At 46.0% G+C, this 24,301-nt stretch overlaps 1 protein-coding gene across 2 annotated transcripts in view; it reads right to left on the reverse strand.

The window, feature by feature from the left end:
• Window positions 1–19,476: 19,476 nt before the first annotated feature.
• Window positions 19,477–24,301, reverse strand: part of commd10 (COMM domain containing 10) — a 54,378-nt gene continuing 49,553 nt past the window's right edge. For both annotated transcript variants that reach the window (XM_064297255.1, XM_064297254.1), the window contains 2 exons: window positions 20,128–20,187; window positions 19,477–19,847 (listed from right to left, as the gene is read on the reverse strand). In XM_064297255.1, the coding sequence (XP_064153325.1) occupies window positions 19,809–19,847; window positions 20,128–20,187 (99 nt within the window). In that variant the 3' untranslated portion in view covers window positions 19,477–19,808. The remainder of the gene's footprint in view (window positions 19,848–20,127; window positions 20,188–24,301) is intronic.

Raw genomic sequence — 24,301 nt, forward strand, 5'->3', positions numbered from 1 at the left:
GCCACCTGTTAGCGTGGATTTCATGCTTTCCCTTCAAAATTCGGGAGGGAGAATAAAAACACTTCAATTCCAGACAAAAACAGCCCCGGGGCAGAAAGCCGTGTCAGTGGGTCACATGACACCGTCGCCACCGTTCCCTCGCCCGCGATCGTATCTCGCACGAAAAAGCCTCTGACCTCCCCTTGGCAACCCTCACCGCACATCTGAAATCTGCCAGAAATCTCTGGCCACAGCCAGTCCGGTCAATTAATGCTTGGCTCTTCACACAGTAATGCATTCTGACTGCTGATATCTTTAAATGACTCACATCCCCAGACACAGTGTGACTCCCCTCTCCCCTTCCCTCTCTCTCTAGACTTTACAACCCGCAAAAGAAAAGAAAAGAAAAGAAAAGAAAGAAAGAAAAAGATTTTTTTCTGAATTCAAATTTACACGTGCTGCTGTGGGGTTTGCAGTCCTCGCTGGTCTGTGACCTCCGGATTGTCCGCCTGATTGATTCGCGGTTATATTTGCTCTCCTGCTGCGGGCTGGACACCGTCTCTCGCCTCTGAGCTAGGCTGGACGCATCCCCTATGTCTGCTGCAGTCAGGAAATTAAACTGGACTTAAACCGAGAACATCGATTCCCATCTGTCTGCCTGGGGGGGGGGGGGGGGGATATATCAAAACAATAATGTGCACTAAAGACTGCAACAACAGAAAGTGCCACCCAACCATGTGCATTCAGGAACAGCTTCATCATTTCCTTAGTGCAAGCTTTTCTGCCTCCAGACACGTTTGTGCTTATATATTTGATATATGCTGATATATATTTGGCCTTTTATCCCACATTCAGGTCCACGTTACCATTGTTACTAATAGCAGGGGGTCTTCAAACTCATTGATACTCACTGATATTCCTGGTGAATTAAGGTTTCTGTCTCCAGACACGTATGTGCTGATATATATTTGATATATGCTGATATATATTTGGCCTTTTATCCCACAGTCAGGTCCACATTACCAATGCTACTAATACAATGGTATAACTCCCGGAAATAGTCATATGAACAGATCAGGAGCATTTCTTTGTTGAACTTCTACTAATCTGAATCACAGGCTGTGGTTCAATGAGAACACTGCAGTGAATTCACAACACCCACCATTTGTCAGTGTGGTTAGGGCTGACTTTTATAAATCAATATGCATAAAGAGAGATGACGAATTTAAAAAAAAACAAAGCCATGCATTGTATTTATTTAATGCATTATTTAGCATTCCCCCCCCTCAATAGCAATGCAAATACATTTCTATGAATTGCACCAAATTATACGTATGTTCACGGAAATATAAATGGAGACAATATGGGAATGATCTTTGCCAGTTACATTATGGTAATGTGTGACTTTGATTTAGAGTCAATGTAATCATTTGATACATCAGTTTAATATGCTGGTATTCCCAACATAGGCACCCATGCTCTGTGATATATTAAATATGTGATTCACTCATTTGTTTGCTGACTGTGCTGTGTAGCTGCACATGTATTTCTCTCCTTTCATTTTTAATCCTATTTTAAAAGTATTTTAAGAAATTTAAATGATATAATTTATTAGTTTTCCCGAATAGTCATTTTTGATTTATTTTATAAATGAAAACGGGAAAATGGACAGCACTGACGAGAACACAATAAACTATTTGTTTTATTAAATCTATGTATGAGGGCCTGATTGGGCCAAAGCCTTCCTCAGTGTGCCAAAAAAAAAAATGAAGAGGTCCAACCCCACATCCAGTGCTTAAATGGATCAGCCATACACCATGTGACACACACTGACAACCTGGGAACCATTGGCGTAGGCTGTTTAAATATAGATTGCATTTTTCAATATTACAAGGATCGAGTTATCAATTTTTCAATTTATACTTCATAATCGGGCAGGCATTGAATATCCTGGGTGGTGCGCTGTATGATTTGAACATATTCATTTCCTTTGATGTATTTTATAACTCTCAATCTTCAGCTGTAATCAGTGAAGTTGCATCTTTCTCCCGCTGAAGCCATTCAGGCTATTAGCAAAAGCTAAATCTGCGGGGTGTACCTAAGTGGCCAGTGATGAATTAACAGCGTATTGGCAACGTGCTACCTGACAAGATGCACTGCCCAATAACAGCTGCCGGTCCCAGTTCATTGTGTGTGAAGAAGGAAATTCAATGAGTCCTGAAGCTCTCGACATTTCTAATTCTGAAGAAAAGCCACTCATACAGGAAGATTCGGGGCAATCCGCTGAAACTGGCGAGATTAAGATCTAATTAAGATATGCAAGGGATGAGCCACCGTATGACAAACTGAACAGATGCATCTTGGGAGTTACCATATGCATTAATTCATCGGAGACCAGCAAAAGGATTTACCGCGACAAGTAAAATACTCTGAGAGGATCTGAGTTTGTATTATTAAGAGGATAAAAATATCTATGTTGCCTTTGCTATTCTAAGTAGAGAAAATATAAATATGAAATGATTACAGTACGTGCTATAGTGCAATAGAGATTCTCCCCATTGCTTCTACACACAGCGTCTTCCCAGGGCAGGAAATCTGGAGCTCCATTTTGTCATTGGGTGTGACAGAAGTGGCAGCACCCTGGCTTTGGTTTAAAAACTGTTTCTTTAGACCTGCCTGCTCTGTTTCGGGGAGGGGGTCAAGCCTGATCTCATTGGACTGTGGGATAGGCCACGCCAGACGGGTCCATCGAGAGCGATGCATCACGCTGAATTATGGGAATTCCCGCGGTTGCGGCTAAACTCGACCCGACGGGACGCGCCACGCGCCGACCTTGTTTCCTCCCGTTCCCTCTCCCTCACGGACGCCCCTGTCGAAAAGAAAAAGAACAAAAAAACTCCTCTGTGCGAGCTCGGCGGCGAGACTTCTCCGGTCGCGCGCGCACCGTTTCGAGTCAAGGCCACGTCCGCGGAAGCGAGCCGGTTAACCTCGCAGTCCTGCCGCTCAGGGTCTGGTTCGGATTTACCGGTGGCCCAGGCAGCCTGTTGCCATGGTCACGCTCCACTTCCTCGTGCCTGTCCTCAGACCGCAGCCCTGGAAGGGGGGTCACGACCTCCGGCCAACCCAAAGAGCGAAGCTCACGGGGGCGGAAGCTCGCCCCCGAAGCGCTCGCTGCTTGCACCCCGAGCCCTAACGCGGCGGCGGGGCGACTGCTACAGTACGCACATTTAAATATTTATATAGACGAAGCTTTCGTGTATGTACCTCATAAAACATGCATGGACTCAGATTAGCTTTTATGTGCACAGTGCACTTTACTCACACACAGATATAATTTGATCTCATTTACTTCAGCCCTCCGGTGCCGGACTCCTCCCACCGATTTTACATCACGGGCTGCTTAAACGGCGTCGCGAAAAGCCCACCGCCCCCGCCGAGGCGCAGCCGCGACCCCGGGCCCAGGAAATTAAGGAGAGCCGACCCCCAGAGCGTGCTCGTCGCCACGGTTACGGCCTCGCCTGTCGGCAGGGGCCGCAGACGAAAAGGGAGGGGCTGTGAGTGGCTGTGTGAAACGGCTAAACCCACCGGTGGCCCCCCCCCCCACAACCCCCCCTGAATCGAGGTGATTGTGGGCTGACCTTGACAGCGAAGGGGATTAAGAGGAGGAAGGAGCCGAGGGAGGGGAAATCGGGGGGTAGGTGAAAAGGGGCCCCAAGGGAGGTGTGAGGAAAGTGGAGGAGGCCTACGAAAGCTCCACCCCCCCGGCCCCCCGTCAGCTAAAGCCATTGCTTATGGATGCACACGGACCCAACAAGACTGACACACGCTTCCGCACCGATTCCCCTCATGGCAACCCGCAACTGAGGGTTGCCATGAGAGACTCCCCCCACAGCTGCGTGTAAGACCCAAAGGGGAGCGCCCAGGCCCAGAAAAAGCAACGGAGAGACAGGGGAGCATTCTGCTCTAGTCCCACGGCTGTGATTGACACGAGTATACACAAAAGGAGACATGAAATAACCTTAAAATGCAGGCAGATATTAGAATGGTAGCATTGTACCGAGAATGGTTACTTGTTTTTACCTGCATCTGTCAAAAGGACACTGTCACAGTTTTTGTTGGTTTTTTTTATGATTTAGGGGGGTTTGCTGTTTTTTTCAAATGCAGTGAGGAACAATGGCTTAGTCTCTCTGTGCATATCACAATTCACAAATAAGGTCTTTATCTTAAATGAGCCTTCTGGGCTGCGATGCTGCGGCTGGGACTTTCAAAGCACCCGTGGTGCAGGTGGGCAGGAATAATTACATGATAATGACGGAGGTGCTCGCATTTAATCCAACAGAACCAAAGCCACCAGCTTTCCAACAAATTTCGAGAAATAATTTAAATCTGCAAATGAGGCATTTGTCTCAGCTTCTTCTGGTTTATGACGTGGAGGAGAGGTGGACTGGCAAAATTACATGGCAATCGTGAAGGCGTTTGCATTTAACCCTTTGAAGTGTGGGTTTTATAAAAATGTTTTTTTCAAAATCCTAAATCGGTGTCCTAGAACTCCACTGCTTTCAGTTACCAGCAGTGATTGTGACATCAGCATTAGAATGTTCAGTTAAGAACTTAACTTACATCTTAAAGGGTTAATCCAACAGAACCAAGGCAATGAGATTTCTAACAAATGTATTGCTCTGTATTTAAACAAAAAAATACTTTTACAAACAGGGCATTTCCTTTGGGGTTGTGACGATGCAGCTCGGATGTTAAAAGTGGCCCGTGATTGCGGGGTTGCACGGGTTCAGCGACATGATTACACGGTGAAGAGGAAAGGTGCTTGTGTTTAATTCAACAAAGCCAAGTGGATCAATCTAATGACAAATGACTGAAATATTTCACTAATATTAAAGGCATTCGTCTCGGTTTTACTTTGTGGGCTGTGCGGATGTGGCTCGGTTGTTAAAAGTAGCCAGTGGCACAGGAGGGGGATTGGTCTGATTACACAGTGCAAACGAATGTGTCCGCGTCTAATCCGGTAAAGCCAATTCAATCACCTAGCAAACATATCAGCAAGCATGTACAGCCAAATAAGGATTTAATCATCTTCTTTCGAGAGGAGGAGGCGAGACAATACGCAGGAGGTCCAATTTTGCGAATGTAGCCTCTGAACCGTTGCCCTTGGCGGTGGCATCTGCTGTCTGCAGTCGCGTAGCACGGTAACCATTTTGTTCTGGCTGGTTTCTCTCGTGACAGGCATTAGGCCGTTGCGTGTCGCTCCACTACACCCCCAGCCCCCCCCCATCCCCCAACACTCTGGCACGTCTGTGCGTTTTTGGTGAAGAGCTTGTGACGGCGCCCCTGGTGGCCTGCCCCCTGTACTGCTCTGTAACGCGCGCGGGTCGCGTACCAGTCCCAGCACAGAAGCGCGGGGTTCGAGGTCGCGTGTCGCCGTCTCTCGACGGGGGCGCCGCTCGCTCGCGAGGCCGGGATTTGAACAGTCAGCTCGTGCCCCGGTCCATCCAAACAGTCGCTCACATTACTCAATACTGCAATTCACTTCCCAGCTATCCTCATGGGAAAAGCCCCAACTGCCTTCGAACCTGCGCCAAGCAGGCCTTCCGACACGGTTTCCCTCACGCGGCAGACCCACACGCCCAGTGCTCTGCTCTGTGGACATGACACAAACTCTCTCACACGTCCGTATGCTTTCTTTACGAAACATGCCTCTCGTTCTTATTATGGATTTCTTTAAGCTGTTCTCTAATAGCTTTTCTTTATCGTTGCTCAGGCGACCGACCCGATGCCGTGATTATACAGCCCTGCCTTTCACGGATCTCATGAACAGCACAATAAACTACACACTTCAAGGTGCTGAGGTTAGGCCAAGGCTACTGTAGAGTGCGCATGCTGAATTTCAGCGTAAAACTGTAGCCAATTCACGAGGTCGATCACGAGTAATAAATCAGGGGACTGAAATACTAATGCTTGTTCTCCAGGGGTTGAAGCTAGACACCACCCAACCTCCACCACAAACCTCCAGATCCAACCCCCCCACCACCCTCCAGATCCAACCTCCACCACCACCCTCCAGATCCAACCTCCACTACAACCATCCTCCAGATCCAACCTCCACTACCACCACCCTCCAGACCCAACCTCCACTACCACCACCCTCCAGACCCAACCTCCACCACCACCCTCCAGATCCAACCTCCACCACCACCCTCCACCACCAACCTCCCCCACCACCCTCCAGATCCAACCTCCACCACCACCCTCCAGATCCAACCTCCCCCACCACCCTCCAGACCCAACCTCCACTACCACCACCCTCCAGACCCAACCTCCACCACCACCCTCCAGACCCAACCTCCACTATCACCACCCTCCAGACCCAACCTCCACCACCACCACCCTCCAGACCCAACCTCCCCCACCACTCTCCAGACCCAACCTCCACCACCACTCTCCAGATCCAACCTCCCCCTCCACCCTCCAGAAAGGGAAGCGATTTCTTCCCTTCCTTGTCACACGCTTGCGCAGATATATCACTTACACTCACCCTGCCCTGACGCGATCGCTCTGAGGCAATCATACAGTACGTGACACGTACTAATTGGACGAGCCGAGCCAAGCCATCTGGTCTCCACACTGCTGGATTGCCTTTAGACACAGTGGAGGTGCTGGTTAAACCATCTCTGACAGGGGCCTCTGCTTGCCAAGGCTTTCCCCCGGCCCAGACACGGTCAAGGCTGTGATTTCGACACCCCCCACACCCTCCCTCCCTCCCTCCCTCCCAGGCCCATCCCCCCTCCCCACCTCGTCTTCTCCCCCAATAAAGAGGGCCCAGCTGCAGCCGAGCTCGTCGGAGGCGCGAGGCCTCCCTTCTGGAAAATGACAATTCCCCGCGATGCTGAAGGTCACACCCAGCCGTCCGGCGGCATGATTATATAGCAGAGGTGCCTCGGCGGAGGGCAGTTAGATTGATTTTCTGTCACCGCGGCCGAAAATTAATAGAGGAGATCAAATGATTATTTTTTTTTTTCTTAAACCCAAACTGATAAATGATTTCCAAGTTACCTGTTACAAGGTTACACATCATTGCGATAATTATGCTACAGAAAGATATGACTAAATGCAATACCCATGAATAATGCGTAAAGCGAGAGAGAGAGAGAGAGAGAGAGAGAGAGATGGATGGGAATTGGGGTTATTGCTGAAAGGTATGAAAACATTAAGCTGGGGCTTCCGTCGCTTTAAGCGAGACTAACATCAAACAATTCATTTTAATGAGACGCGTACATATATGAACGCTCCGTGTAAGCACCGAGCCTTTCCACTGAAAAAGACAAGGAATTGAATTCAGACTGAATCGCAGGCACTCTGGAACTCTGAAACGATATATTTAGCGACTGCGAGAAAAAGGCGTACCGCACATAGAGATAATGCGGGAGCTTCTTTAATTGCCCGCATGCGGGAGAAAGTAGGCCATTCTTCAAGCAGGGGCTGAATGAACGTCTGCCTCCGAATGAGATTCTGAGCCGTGTTTATGTGAAACACAGAGCCGGAAGCAAGGAAAGGACCCTTCAAGCATCTGGAAAATAGAATGAAAGACACCATTTCTTTTTTCTGCCCTTCCTCCCCCCCTCCCCTCCTCCTCCCCCCCCATGGTCACATCATATCAGTATGAAATTACAGCTTCTTCACCACAATTACAGATGGTCTCTCCCCCTCTCTCTCTCTCTCTCCCCCCCTTTCTCATGTTTCAGGCTGGATGGTCAGGTGACTGATCACCTTTCAGAAATTACATTCCAAATAACGTGTAATCTTCCGGACCGATCTGAACCAAGCGATGTGAAACACTGCACCGCTGTTCTTTATTCATAATCTGGGGCAGGAAACCCCCATGGCTACCCCCAGTTAACCGCACTGCATTTTAAACGCTTTTCAGGGGCACGTGATTGGGGCGAAGGAAAAAAAAAAAAAAAAGAAAAAAAGGAGAGAGAGACTCTTTAGCGATCACCGGACCAGTGTTTCGGGCACCGGGCGTGCCACGCCCCCCCCCAGCTGTCACTCAACGTGGCTCCACGCGATCGCCGTGACAAATGTATTTTTATATCCCATTTGGCACGGGGGGTCAAAGGTCAGCGCATATCATTTGGCCAGGCAGCAGTCGCACATCGGCCGATATCGACCCCCCGCCGCAACGAGGATGCGTTTGGGACCCGCAAATGGCTTCGTCAGACAGTTCATTTGCACAATAAATTGAAGAGGAAAAAAAAAAAAAGGTTTTCCTTCATTAATGGGTTTTCCTTTCATGTCGTTCAGAAGCCCAAAGTTCCTGGGCTGATAACAGCCCCTTTTAGGCAGGGTGACAGACTGTGAAAAACTAAAAAAAAAAATGTACCCCCATCTAAAGAGCCCAGAAAAGCATAATTCAAGTGCAGACAGATGCCCACTGGGGCTGAATGATGCAATCTTCACACAGCCTCTCAGCCTTTTAATTTCCGTCTGCCTCCAACCTCCACGGTCATGTGATCACAGGTCTCCGGCTGTAATTGGACTGTCGCTAGCGGTTACGCTCGCATACAGCGAGACCCCCCCCCCCCGCCCCCGGCAGACTATTTAATCCCATATTTATGTCCCTCGTCCCGGTAACGCGGGGTATGTCCCGACACGGGCCGCGTCTCTCCTGATTGATATCGGAATTAAGCCAACATGATGGGGAGTCCCACGTCTGCGCAGGTGCTGATATTAGCGGGGGGGGGAGGGATGCTGGGGGGGTGGAGAAGGGGGGCAGCAACACGCAACGCTGTGACAAGTTCAAACGAACGCAGAGCGCAGAATGGCCGGAGGCCAAGCGAGAGGTCAAAGGTGAAAAGTCCGGGGGGCGGGGTTGGAGGGGGCGGGGGGAGAAAGTGTAAGTCCTATCATGTGTCTCTTCCACCCATAACCTCAGCCCAGCTGCTTTCTCTGATTAGCTCTACTGTACCTCGTGGCTGAAGCTAACTGTGCTAGTTAGCAGATCCAGGTGATCAAAACGAGGACTTTCACTGACTGGGGCTGGATTTTCCAACGGGCGCTTCTGACGCCCCGTTCGTGATGTCTGTCGGCGTGGCGAGCGAGCGGGTTTTCGCTGACGCAGCCTGGCACTGTAGCTGTGGGCCGAGATCCTTCATCCATTATAGAACAGGGAGCCGCGACCCCCCCCCCCAGGGGCCCTCCCCCATTTCCCCAGCTGGTCCCCAGCCAGGCTCCATTTGCATGCCTGCTACCCGCTTCCATTCATTATGCTGACAACGCTCGAGATCTCCCAGTGCCCGCCCCCCCCCCCAAACCCCCCTGCATAGCGTGAGCCGCGCCAGCTCCAGGCCCCGGCTCTCACCGCACGCGGGGGGGGGGGGAAAACGCCAAATCTCACTTCAGCCGGCAAAGTGCTGGGCTCACCCCAAACGAGAGGCCATTTCTCCACACGCTAACACACCACTCGGATTCATTTCTCAGGGAACAGGCTTCGGATTCATCCGTTTGTCCTGGCGTATAAAATCAAAGCCTTAATCCCAGATATCTCTGGAGAGATATCTCCTCCCCTCAAAAAAAGCTGGATTCAGCAGTAGCATGGAGGAAAAAAAGAAGCTTAACCCTAATCCAACAAGCACAGTAATGCCCTTACTGTGGTCATAGTTTCCCTTTTTCAGACAGGAGCAGTAAGGCTAATAAATAGTAGCATTGTAGCATAATATTACACAACTGTTCAAGGTACTAAACCTGAATTGCCAGAGCATGTACTATATCCCATGTAAGTATATGCGACTGTAAGAACTGATGCCGTGTAAATATGCTAGTTTCTGCGGATATGTGCTGAACCAGGACCCAGAACGGGCCCCCAGCTCCCTGGCCCAACGTGGGCCGTTTGAGGGAGCAGACTGACCCAGACTGGGCCGGCGTTCCCTGGAGGACGTCTCCCGCAGATGGTAGAGCAGGAGATGCCCCCAAACCCAGATAAATAAATGAAAACGACTTCAATAAAAGGCATTAATAAAACATAAACGCACGACTCCTGTCTGACTCCTCGCATGAGAGTGATGAACTGGGCCCTGAAAAACAATACATTGTGCGTGCGTGTGTGTGCGTGTGTCTGTGTGTCTGTGTGTTTGTGTGTTTGTGTGGTGTGTGTGTGTATCTGTGTGTTTGTGCGGTGTGTGTCTGTGTGTTTATGCGAGTGTGTGTGTGTGTGTGTCTGTGTGTTTGTGTGGGTTGTGTGTGTGTGTGTGTTTGGCCCACTAAAAGGTCAGTAATTTTGTAGAAAAAAAAAAACAAGTAGGTCTGCTGTATTAGTGTGATTTACACAGTATAATGTTTCTGTTATGGTGAGATACACAAATAAAGTCAGAATCCCAACCCCATTCTATTCCACAGCATTATACAGTATTACTCTGAAGCCATGTTATCAAGCGCATAATAAGCTCGGTAAGGTCATGCTGTAATGGTATACACTAAGCACTGTAACATACATTCTGTTGGGGAAATATACACTTGTACGCTTATCTGGAAACTTTATTTTAGCTCACGGGTCACGGCTACCTGCCAACTATGACAAATAAGGATTTGAAAACAGCATATTGCCCATATTATCTCCAATCTCTGCACTGGTAGCCAGTTGAGTTCAGAATTGATTTTAAGACCCCTTTAATTACTTTGAAAGTGAGGCATGGGCTTGGCACCAAACTGGCATGGGCTTTGCACCAAATCCATGAGCTCATTCCCCCCCGATCGCCCGCTCAGGTCATCAGATAAAGCTAGGCCGGCTGCTCGCAGGCCACGTTTAAAATCGAAGGAGACCGCACCGTCTCAATCAAAGCCCCCTAAACTCCAGAACGGCCTTCCCACGGGCTTCAGGACGACCACTTTAGTGACCCCTTTTAAAAACTCTCTTTTATTGACTCGCGTTTACTACGCTGTAACCCCTGTCGTGTATCTTTTTTATTTGCTTTTTTTTAATGACAGTTTTTTATTCTTTTTTATCTTTCTTCTGCTTCTCCTTCACCTTGTCTGCTATTTGGTTCTCCGTGTATTTTTTGAAGCACCTTTTACTGTACTGCAGGAAGGATTGTTATTATATTATTATTATTATTATTATTATTATTATTATTATTATTATTATACTATTGTTGAGATTCTGGTTTGGCCCTCTAAGCTCAAAACATGACTGCTGTAGTATAGATGCATAGTATAGTATAGTATAGTATAGGGTAATACAATGTTTAGCCATATAAGACAATGCTCAACAATGATGCTGGTAAGAGGAGGGTACTTTCTGATCTTTTTCCTTTTAACAGTTGCGGGGGGAAAAAAATGTATTTCATGTTTATTTAATTCACAAAAACACTTCCAAACAGGCTTTCAGCATGCGAGCGTAATTATCAAGCCTAAAAAAGGATAAACATTTGTTTTACCATCTGTTCCACTCGTGAACTCAGGCTCTGCCTGAAATGCTCGTACTTTTCCAGGCTTTGATATTGTAAATTGCGGTGCCCCTGAAAAACAAGGAACAGAAGCAGAGAGTGCAGCGGGCTATCAGAGGGACAGCAGGCTAATTTAATCGTGGGGTTTCGCCCAGGCCAAGGAGGAGGGGGCGGAGATGAAAGAGAAGGCACCAGCACGGGAGGCCACGCGGGAAAAAAGCAGCAGACGCGTACGCGGGCACGCTCTCACGCTAACAGCGTGGCTAACCTAAACCAGCGCCACCAATCCCGTTAGCACACGGGTGCTATCACGCTAACAGCGCGGCTAACCTAAACCAGAGCCACCAATCCCGTTAGCACATGCGTGCTCGCTAACAGCACAGCTAACCTAAACCAGCGCCACCAATCCCGTTAGCACACGGGTGCTATCGTGCTAACAGCGCGGCTAACCTAACCAGCGCCACCAATCCCGTTAGCACATGCGTGCTCGCTAACAGCACAGCTAACCTAACCAGCGCTACCAATCCCATTAGCACACGGGTGCTATCGCGCTAACAGCGCGGCTAACCTAAACCAGCGCCACCAATACCGTTAGCACACGGGTGCTATCGTGCTAACAGCGCGGCTAACCTACACGCCACCAATCCCGTTAGCACATGCGTGCTCGCTAACAGCACAGCTAACCTAACCAGCGCTACCAATCCCATTAGCACACGGGTGCTATCGTGCTAACAGCACAGCTAACCTAACCAGCGCTACCAATCCCATTAGCACATGCGCACACACACCACCCAGCCTGGGAGCAATGGCACACCTCTTTAATCTGGTCCTTACATCACACATGCACACACACACGTGCATGCGCAGGGACATGTGCGCACACACACATGCACTCACACATTCACACACACGTTCACACACGCACACATGCACACGCACACACCCACACACATATGCACACACTTTACACATACTGTACGGTTGGCTCTGTGGTTCTGACGCTTTTTGTCATCCATGTTTTTGTGCATTTTAGTAACCCCTGCAGTTACTAGCTTTGAAGGAATGAGATGAGCTACAATGTGGTCCCATGTAAAACAAAACGTAACATGGGAAACACACATTCAGTTTTTTAACTAGAGATAAAATTCAGCACAAACAACTTTAAAATTAACACAAATCATTTTCAATCAGTTACAATTCATTAAAAAAAAAAAAACACCCACGAGAAGTAATCATCGCGCTTCACGTCAATTACCGCAGATGAGCTGAAAGGCAGAAAAGCTTTATTTCGAAGGTTCTTTCGGCAGTAAACAGATGGAGATATGTGCAGGGGACATGAGATTTTCTCAGAGGAAGGCACACGGATTTGTGAAACAGGATTAGCTGGTGTGTAATGATATGAGCGCTGCAGGGTTTGACATGCTTTGCTATAGGAGTGTGTGTGTGCGTGTGTGTGTGTGTGAGTGCGCGCAAGTGTGTGGTGTGTGTGTGTGTGTGTGTGTGCGTGCTCATGTGTGGTGTTGGGGGTTTGTTCAGTCAGAATTTACTTGGGGATGGAAGTGTGGATATGGAAATATCCAGAATTCGAGGGGCTCTTAGATTTTAGGGGTGGTGAAATATGCATGAACCCTCTCTTCTGGAGAAGCTTTCTCGCACAGTGTTCCGTTCTGGGTACTGACAAGCAGAATCGTCTATTTGAAGACAAAGACCACCATTAAAAAAAACAACACACAAGGGGGGTGGGAGGTGGGACACGTCTGTCTTCTACAAATCTCTCAGCGTTTCATTCTTCCCCTTCTAATTATAGAGAAGATGTAAAATTGATGTTCGTGAAGCACTGGCAGACCCATTCAAATCCGAAATTGTAATGTAACAAAGATTGTCTTGTTTGAAGGATTATTTCCCCCCCTGAAGCCCTGTATTTTTATACTCGGCACAGGAAGGTGAAAGTGGAACTTTGCCATTACTCCGTGTCAGTCTTGCTCAACGCTGTACATGGTAAAAAAATTTAAATGTGCCATTTACAGAATAATAGGAGATGAGTCACAGGGTAATGCATACATTAGACGGTAACATTTCCTCATGTCTTCTGAGGCAGAACAGGAAACGAAGGCAGGCAGCTGCCAGTCTGTCGAGGAATGACTTCCTGTCACTCTGACGGGCCAATTTTCCTGGTTTAGCATTCGCACCTTTCCGTCTGCTTGCTGCGCGGGCGACAGTATGGTCATCCAAGCAAGGTCACCTCATCTCAAACGCTGACACCTGCACCGCAGGTAGGACAGCACAACTGACTCTCGCTCCGAGATCAAACTCAGCGGGAAGAGACTACACTCTCAAAGCGGAGATAATCGAACTCCGTGAACCCAACTAACTCATCCATTGTGAGCTCCGAAAATCATTCGTGCTGAAATTATTAGAGAACTGCACCGGAAATCCACCTATTTTGCGTGCGGTGAACCACTCTGAACCCGAAAGTTATTTGTGTTGAAATTATGAAGGAGTTTTAACCGAAATCAAACTACTTTGTACAGGGCGAACCACTGTGAACTCCAAAAAGTTATTCATGCTAAAATTACAAAAGAATTTTCACAGGAATCAAACAATTCTGCGTGGGGTGAACCACCGTGAACTGCAGCCTTAATAATGTCGAAATTACTAAAGCTTGTTAATTTTAATCAAAGTCTTTTGCGTTGGGACAAATTCAGTGAACAACACAAACTGAAACAAGGTCAATTTTTCTTCATTAATGAAAACATGGACTTCTAGCATATCTATTACTATACTGTCTCAAAGGCTACAGCAGTGTTGGCACATTTATCATATTTCTATCTCAATTGTTCAAATAACTCTTAATTTCATGCTGGGCATGGTTATAAATCCCTGCCAAGAGTCGTCAGTTTTTAAATTACTTTTTCATTCAATTTAATGGTTTAAGTCTTGAATACCTACAATAGTCTTTGTCTTAAAGACCTAATCATTGAAATCTGCAAATATGTCCTTCTTTCAAAGATGGAGTTAAAACTACTCTCCATAAAACTCATTACAGGATGAAGTCAAAATCTTCTCAAATCTGTTTTATCTTCAGCTTTGAACTAAAAAGCACAACTGCTAGGAAAGTGCCCTTCAGGGTTGAGCAGATCTTACTGTCTGATTGTGTTCTCATAAAGTGCTGCTTTAATCACATCTGTGCATGAGGCCTTCTAGCACCTTCCAGAACGACTGTCTAGTATCAAGTGTGTAAACTTTGTGTTAACTTTCTTATTTAGGAGCTACATACGGATTATGCAGGTTCAATAAGTTCTTCAGGAAATTTTCACGGAATACAGTCACCATCCATATCGCAAGTGACCTTTCTATAGCTCAGTAAATCAGAACATCATGGCATCGATGTTATGGACAGCGCCATAGCACATCCTGAGTTTAGAAGTCAGATGGCATGATTATTTCTGTTTTACATTTTCTGCGTGATAAACACAGGCAGTTCTCATTAAGCCAACGTGAGGAGCTAATTACAGCATTGCCGTATGTAGCTCACTTTGTATGTGCGTAAGGGGATTGCTCAAGGGGAAAAGATGAAAATTAGCCTTTGAACGAACTCTAATGCAACATACTGGATGCACTGTTATCCGTGTTGCGATTCACAACCGTATATTGTCTCTGTCACATAAATGTGAATAGCTGAACCTTTTTACAGAAGTTGGCACAGACTCCGTAAGTAGATTACAGAGAAACGGATGGCCGAGCCACGGATGGGTTAAGTTTTTTGGCGGCGTTGTCGCGGTGTTGTCACGGCGTTGCCGCGGTGTTGCCGCGGCGTTGTCGCGGTGTTGCCGCGGCGTTGTCGCGGCGTTGTCGCGGTGTTGTCGCGGTGTTGCCGCGGTGTTGCCGCGCTCGACCGGGGACGCGGCTCATATCGACCCTTTGTGAAGCCCAGAGCAGCGTCTGAGCTGTGACAATGGCCATCAGGCTCAGACCCCTTGGGCCGGCCAGTCTACGCCGCCTCTGGCATCTCTCCGACACGCGCGCATCGAAGAGACCCGAGGGGGGTGGGGGGGTGGGGCTCTGTCATCATGACCGAGGCAAGAACGGGGGAGACACTTGCAGAAGGGGCGGACGAGACCGGTTCCATTAAACCCCCCCCCCCCCATGATGCGCTCGTACCTCCAGGCGGGGGGATTTGGCGAAGAGGCCGCCGTCACATTCGGCTACGGGCTGAGCGCTCCTCGGCCATTACATCACCCCGCCCCGTCACAGGGCCCCACATTGTCCCCCCCCCCCCCGACACAGAGTCGCCGCTGTCCCCGGAGTGCTCCGAGCGTCGCCCGGGCCCGGACGCAGGCCCCTGTTAGCACAAGCGCCCGCTCACACTGAGGGGCCAGCCAAAAAAAAACACAGTCAAGAACAGCCCGCTGATTGATTTCACTCCTTAATTGCTCTTGGTACATAAGAGACGCCCATCAAAATTTCGAGCCCTTTAACAAGTTTCATAATTACTGATCTGGATCCACACGCAGTTCAGCTCCTCGAAAAAACGCGTGAAGCTCTACGTATCGCTACTTCGACCACTGGTAATTTCAACTCAATAAAAATTCAAAGCACAGTTCGCTTCAATGCGAGCACATTAATTCCCTATGGGTAATCGGCATGCTCGCAGTGAATTTTGATTGCTATCAATAACGTTTCGTATGCGAGAATACGTGGACTTTATTAATCATCCTTTCCTCATAAAAACTGAGAGTGTATTTCACAGCGAATGAAGTAACTGTGAAATAATTTGAAATGTGCTAATCACTACTACTTCATACTGTGCGAAACACAAATCTCCATACTGGCAAGCATATTCACCAGAAGGACATCAGGAATGAAGAAATGATATTACAAATTATGAAATAGACAGAACGGCGAGCTGGGAACAGGCTATTACGTTCAATTAATGTTTAACTTACGTACTGCAAGAAATGCAAAATGAAAAAGTAGAACATCATATGTTACATTTAAAATCAGCAGCGAGTTCATCCTGCCAGTCTTCGGTTTTGTCAGAAGAGTTCTGAAACTATATTTCAAAACACTCGCGTTTTCCTTGCACATCAACTGAGAATGACTGAGTGACATATGGACACATTTAAGAGTGTCTAGGGTGCTTGATAAAAGTTGCTAATTTGTTGGATTGCTGTTGCATTACACACCGATGCTATCTGTGATTTATAAATAAATAATATAAAATAAGAAATACTGTAGACTAACTTTTAATGCTAAGCTCCGGTATTCAGCAACTATACAAACTAGAGTAAGTACTGGAAACAAAGAAAATGAACAACATTCTGTGTAACAAACGAATACTAGAGATATTGTCAGCTAGTAGGGACAAAGAATGAATGAAAGGCCTTTATGTAGTTTGTTAATAAAAAGGCTACAAGATTTTTTTTTTCTTCTTCGGCTTGTAGTTTAAAAAAAACAAAAAAACAATTTCAGTTCTGGGGAGCCCCCACCCTAATAATAATCACCTGCATTCTTCGTGTTAGCCAAGCCAGGCATTGAACTTAAAGTAAACATGGACCTGACACAAGCTGCTGTTGTTTAAAGACACTGTCTGCTTCTGAGTGACTAGTGTTTAAGGTTTTTGGGGGTTTGGGGGTAAATCAGATTAAAAAACACAACAACTGGAGGCTATCCAACAGGAGAGCAAATCAAAGACTATTTACTGTGGCACTTTCACATTATGAACTAATTTTGCATCGCTCAAACAAGGCCTCCACTAACGCGGAGAATCACAGATAATATTCTGATTGTGCTCACACAATGTGGAGGTTTTCTCTTTGTCTACAGTTTCAGCTTGTGTCTGGGTACTATTGTAATTCTGCCTCAGGGAGTCTTTGTTTCTGAGCTGTTGTTTCTCTCCAGCCCTTGTCCTGTCCTGTCACAATTTGTAGTTCTTGTGCTTTTTTAGAGGGTTACCACATCGGTTGTTGTTTTTTTGTTTAGTTTTTTGTTGTTGTGTAGGGTGAATGAACATTGTATGCAGGCCACCCTGTTCGCGAGCGGCAAACCTGGATTACTCCGGGCCTGTTTCCTACCTCCCAGGTTCCCACTCTCGGTTCTGTGTTTTGCTGAGTCCCGGTTGGATGCACTGGGCACAGCACCTTTTCCCATCGCGGTCCTCGCGTCGCCATCTGTTCCGCATGCTGTGTAACACACATCTCCCCGAGGCAATGACTTCGGTGATTTTTTCACATGGTGAAAAACTGTAAATTGGGTAGAATAACAGCTCCAAGTCGAACGCCGCGCAGTGTGGCTACGCGCGCGCGCACGCGCTGGAGGGTTTTTTTTTTTTTTTTTTTTGACCCCGCCCAACCGTCTCCCCTTTTTGTCAGCGCGTGGGGGAATGAGCGGTCGGAACGCGCACTTCTGGCAACGCCGGTTAATTTTTTAAAAAGCGCAATAAAATAAGAACGTTATAATTTGATTGCGCAGTCTCATTCGCTTACGCGCACAACACAAAGAGGGCTGCCAGAATGTCAACTGACGCCAAATTTCCCAGAGTGACTCACTCCTCCGTTTCAAAAACAATTAAGAACCCATTTGACAGGCTTGTTATCCCATCAATGGGAACTTTAGCGTAAAAACACAACCCAGTGTTTTCAAAGTAAGGAATAATTCAGTTCAAAAATGTTAAATAAAATTCCTGTGTAAGAAACATCAGACTAAAACAAAGACTAATTAGATGGACCAGCCTGTCCTCAACAAAAGCATCCTTAGGCTAACACCCCGAGTCTTTTCCCCGAGTCATCCACAGCTACTACAAAGACTTATTACACACCAAAGTCCTTCATGAGTACACTCAACATGTTTCAACAACTCTCCGGCTCAAACACAGTCCCCTCACATCTTCTTGAATGATCTTCATTGGCGGTAATGTAATACAAAAGTCATGCAAGACCAGAATTTCCCATTATACCACTTACAAGATAAAGGATGCTTCTTCTGAAGGCAGGGCTTTGATAGCTGGGGAAAAGCCTAGCACATGCTCAAATTATGCTCCTGATCCTTTTCTGCTAATTAACGCAAAAGTTAACCCTGTAAATGCCTTATGTTCTTAAAATGCGGCACAGAAAGATAATAAAATATGGCTAAAATGTCACTTTTGTCACTTTGGCTGAAGTCACTTGACCATGCACCGCCAAATGACCATGAGAAGTTGCACATTTTCATTGTACACTGTAACCGTGCTGAGCCATCTTCTGGCTTTGTGCATCCTTTTCTGCTGAAGGCACTGTTAATGATCTTACATACAAAATGTAGATTCCTTATTATATAATCATTATACACACTCAGTTTTAAACTACTGACACAAAGCTAATACAATTAAGCTATATAATGATAATATAATTAACAAATTAACATTTTATTTAAACATTCATGACTTGATCAAACATCTGCAACTTTCTTGTGGAATTTTGCACCAATTCTCACATAGATCCTGGACAAACATTATTCACAGGTATCTTCAGTCCTTCAGATCTTCAGATGCCACACACACCATCATTCATTACATTACAGGCATTTAGCAGACACTCTTATCCAGAGCGACTTACTTTTCTTCACATAACATGTACATTGCATTTATACAGCTATATATACTGAAGCAATGCAGGTTAAGTACCTTGTTCAATGGCAGTGTTATCTGGGGGAATCAAACCTGTGACCTTTAGGTTACAAGACCAGTTCCTTATCCATTATACTACACTGCCACCTCACACAAATGACCAATGGGGGTTGGGTGAGCATTGTTCTCTTCAGAAGCAGAGCACACTGGTCAGTGTATTCTTTCTTCTTTTCCTCCATGATTGTCATTCAAGAGGTTAAATGACCTCATAATTTCTGGAACCTCTACTCCTCCCTAATGAGGTGGTCAGTGTTTTTGCAACTTTATTTCGCTAAATGCCATGTGCTGTTGTGTACGTATTTTGTGATATTGCATTTACATTTACATTTGCATGGTCAAATAAAAAAAATATATAAACAGTTAAATACACAAAATAACAAGGCCTTTAAAAAACAACAGCAAATGAAGTTTAATGCAGACAAACAATGACACATCCATCACAGGAACCACTTACACTAAAGGGACTGACGTTTCAGTGTCCGCAGTGTCTATATGCTGAGTGACAGCAACGGTGACACTTTCAAAGGAATGACAAGACAATGACAAAATGGGCTCTGACACTGTATGTACAACGCTGTCGATGGCTAAATATTACTCCGCGTCGCAGCCATCGAAGGAGATGAAGCATTCTGGGTACAGTTCTTCCGCTGGTCACATGACACAGGCAAGAATGAGGACCTTGTCGCCCGCCATTAAGGGAGACTGTTTGACCGCCATCAAGTGAGAGAGTCCAGTTGGCCCTGGATCGTCTCCAGCTGCAAGACAAAGACCAACCGACAATTAAACAAGACCAGGCCAAAACCTAGTATACGGCTGGACCTAACACACGTGATCCAGTCGACCAATGGTGTAACTTCATAACTCGGCCGGCCAATGGTGTAACTTCATCACTCACTCACTCACTCAGACACTCACTCACAGACATTCGCGTTTGTAGGGCTGGCCCCGCTGTTGCGGTCCAGCCAAAAAACATCCAAAGAGAGGCCAGCATTTCCGGGGGTTGTGTGTGGGAACACAGAGAGATTCTGAACCCACCTTGTTGTAGAACTGGAGCAGTTCCTGGTGGCTGAACTCCACAAAAAGCTTCTCGGCGTTCTGGAAGAGAAGGCACACCCTGAGCATTACGGGGCTCCCACACAAACACGTCCACCGGCTCTCCGTAAAAAGCCTCCCATGAATAATTGCTGCGTTTTTGTCCAGGCAAAGAGTCCATTTCCCTTCCCCCGCCATAAAGGAAGTGCAGCCTTTTTCATCTTTTCTGGAAAATGCACAAAAACCTCTTTCCACTGATTCTCACCTTTTCAGACACGACAATAAATGAAACATAAATATTAGGAGTGGCACCATATTGTCACGTATAAAATGCAACCAACTTATAACCAAATCAAAAAGCACAGTTTCCAACAGCATGCACAGAAAAGCATTTCCAACAGCAAGCACAGAAAAACGTTTTTTTGGTCATCTTTGTACGTTAAGATCTGACACGGTTACACTTCATTAAGTACCACCCTTAAAAGCTAATTATGAGGGCATCTGCATACCACAGTTTTCATGACCATCCAGCAGTCATGCACGTCAGCGACATCATTTGAAGTCTTTAGCGAGAATGTTTCTCGCCAAAGCGAACGGTCAGCGCTTCGGGGCAAGAACCACAACGGGGGAGGGAATGTGTCAGGGCACATTAATGAGAGGGAAATTAATGAGAGCCTACATTATCATCCATAATTAAGAGCAACGAGAGGAAGAATGTGATGTTTAGCACAAACTCACTTGACAAGTGCGAATGTTGAAAAGTAGGGCAGACTTGGATTTGGATTAGACAAGAGCAACAGCTTCTGTTTTTACTCCGCATAAAACAACAACAACAAAAAAAACCGTACAGCAACAGTGCTTTCTATGCAAATTAACGGCAAACAAATGTCAAGCTATTATCTGCTTCAACAACGCACTGGTTACCCACACTTCTACCTTGTTTTCCATTCCACTGAACTGTATAAATGCAGAATAGTCATTTTAATACCATCAATACGAGAGCGAATCAATCCCAACAAGCTGCATCACTGGTCCTCACAACGACCAATACGAGAATAAAAAATTAATAAATAAAAACTTTTTATATGAGATAGAAGGGAAGAAGGCCATAAAACACAACGCCTGCTTATTTAAACGTGTCGTGATAAAATGGTAGAAGGGGGCAAACTGTGTACCGTTGTTGTAAAGAAAACTACCACAAAAAAAGAAGGAAACACAATCACAGAAAGAATAGAGAGAGAGAGAGAGAGAGAGAGAGAGAGAAACGTCTGAAACGCTCTCGATTTGAAACTTTCATTTGTGAAACGAAGCATTCATTCGTTTCAGAATTACCATGAAATTGGTTCTCGGGGTGGCCCTTTGATATCACACTTTAATTACGAAAGGGAAGAGCGGCTCAAACAACGGGGAGCCGCGGACGCCGATGTGACCTTTACGTTCGTTTCCGACAAAGATATCTCCGCCATCCCAGAAAACGGCAACGAGACCGACGGCATATTTGAGTTCCGCAGGTACGGTTTCCAATAGCGATTTGGACGGTTTGTGGGTTTTTATTAGAAAAAAGCATGTTGCGACACTGTTAATACGTCAGCTTACTGTTTGTTAACACATATTGTGTCCTGTGTCCTGTGTTAAGGTCATTCCTCTATAAAAAAAAAGAAGTCCTGGCCATGACAACGTTGTTGTGAAAGGCAGCCAATATCACTGGACTGGAAGAATGAAAATCTGGATTTTTTTTCCACTTAATCATGTGGGGGTGGCAAGTCAAAAAAATGGAAGGATGGAGGGATGGTGTGGGGGCGATGGCAGAGGAAAAGACACTAAAAAGAAACATAAACATAATATTCCTAAGACCTGAAAACCTCAGTCTAGTTTTAAACACACTTTAGATACTGCAGGTGAAAATCTACACACACACACACGTTCGCACACACACTCCACACATGCATGCGCGTGTGAAAATAATGAATTATGGGTAAAAAAAAAAAACACTGCAGAGATCCAGACAAAAATAAGTGTGAGGGGCCCCATCTTCACACACCTTAATTAGATCTTAATTTGATCTTCAGGCGAGTTATTAATGATCACATCATTTATTCGATCTTTGTGAAAAGCGTGGCTGCAGCACAACAGCAGTTAATGTAACACGCCCCCCCTGAGCTCCAGAATCGTGCAAAATGACACTGCCAAAACGCACTGCGCGAAGTGGACAACTCTCAATGCACAGCCAATACTCTTCTAGGTTCACTGCACCTATATTTTAATCCAGAAAGTGTTTGCAAACAGTTACTTCACAAGGTAAATTTTGGGATAACTAGTTGTTTTAAATAACTTGTCAATAAATATAGGATGGATTGTTTAAGATTCTTCGTTAAATAATCCACTGCTTGCCAGTGCCCGTTTCTGGGCTTGTCAATCGGCGCCAGCACTTCCTGTACGGCTGACTTCCATTCAGCCAATCACATCACGAGGACATTACACCATACGCACCAGTCCTCATGGTGAGTTTTCCTCAGGTAAACCTCGAGTGTTCTGAAGCGGTCTCACCGTACAATGACACAAGAAAATGTTTCAGTTACCATGGAAATCTAATGTGGGATTTCCCATTGCCTCGAGAGGTAGCTAAAGTGTGCAACTTCCAGGAGGAACTGGAGTGAGAAATTAATGGAGTTCGTTCGGCTAACCAGCGTCACATTTGATTTAGTTTCTCATGAGTCTATTACCCAGTTAGGATAAATATAGGCTCGGTTCAAAGAACGCTTGTTGCATTAGTACATCTGTATCGTTTAATCTCTGACAGCGATGAAACTTCCCGCAATCACAAGTTAATTCTGCTTCTATAACACATCCCCAAGAATATGTAAGCTGTAAATTGTAATTGTTCTCTTGCACAATTTTGTTCTTTGCAAATTCCCCCCGAACACTTTTCGAATATCTCTTTCTAAAACGTCCTTCTCCCTCAACCATACCAATTTTCCACTCTGAGAATACCTGAAAGGGACTAATACAAAATGTTCCAATGAAATATCTTTTAGAAATGCAAGACGTATAATTACAGCTAATAAATTGAAGAGTCTTTGTTAGTTGACAGTTTGAAGAAATCCTCATTAAAAGACAGTTCACAAAGCTGTTGCCAAATTATGTTCTTTTACCTGCTGAAAGACATTTTGATTTAGCTGATCATGGACAACTGAAAAGCAAAGAAAAGTAAGTAAAGAAGGCTGCAGGGTGATATTAAAAGGATTCAGTTATGAACATGTGGTGCCTGGTGGCTTTTTCAAAGCCTGACAACGTACTGGGGACAAACCTACAGTTCACATGACATTAACTGCAACTAAGCACAAACATATGCGTATACAGAATGAATTTATGCAGTGTTTCAGTAATACAAAATTCATTTGAAAAGCATGGTCATTTTATGTGTGGCAACAACAGCTCTGATAGGTGGCCCTCAACTATTCTCTCTTTGAAAGAGTTCCTGAAAAATGTTTTAATTGTTTTAAACAAAATGGAATAACAAACATTTTAAAATTTGATTTAAGATGGAAACAGATTGTCAGTGAACATATTAAGGGGGAAAATACCCATCAACTGAGGCTTTTTTGAAGGTTTACATTCTTCTTTGATGGCTCAATCAAACTCAACAGACTGTAAATGCCGTCAGTGGAATATAAACCAGTAATGAGTCTGCGTTTGCTCTCCACTGGGATTAACGAGGTGATTCATAAGAACTCTCCAATACCGAGGTTGTATTTTATAAAACATAAACATGTGCGCATTTCTCCAGCACGCGGTCCCATTGTTTGGTTTCATAAAGAAGTGTCAGGCGGGCGATGTCATGATGTGGAATCTGGAGCATTTGAAGAAGGAAAAAAAGAAAAAAAACCCGATGAGGAGGAGGTAATGTGTGTCAGGAGGTAAGGGTTAAACCCCCGCCCACGTTTCGACGCGAAGGTGCCGCGCACGACTCAACATATCTGGGCTAACGGTGACGGGTTCCACGGGCGGGCGGAGCCGGCCGAAAACAGCACGATGAGCGATAAGACGGGGGGAACTCCGGAGAGTTCCGCTGCGTGTTTCGCGGCTTTTCGCCCGCAACCCAGGGGGGGGGGGGGCAGCAGGACGCCGCGAAGACGAGGACGCCGCCTTTGGTTCCGCCGGGCGAAAAAGCTAAAAT

The sequence above is a fragment of the Anguilla rostrata genome, chromosome 10 (assembly GCF_018555375.3).
Source record: "Anguilla rostrata isolate EN2019 chromosome 10, ASM1855537v3, whole genome shotgun sequence".
Lineage (NCBI taxonomy): Eukaryota > Metazoa > Chordata > Actinopteri > Anguilliformes > Anguillidae > Anguilla > Anguilla rostrata.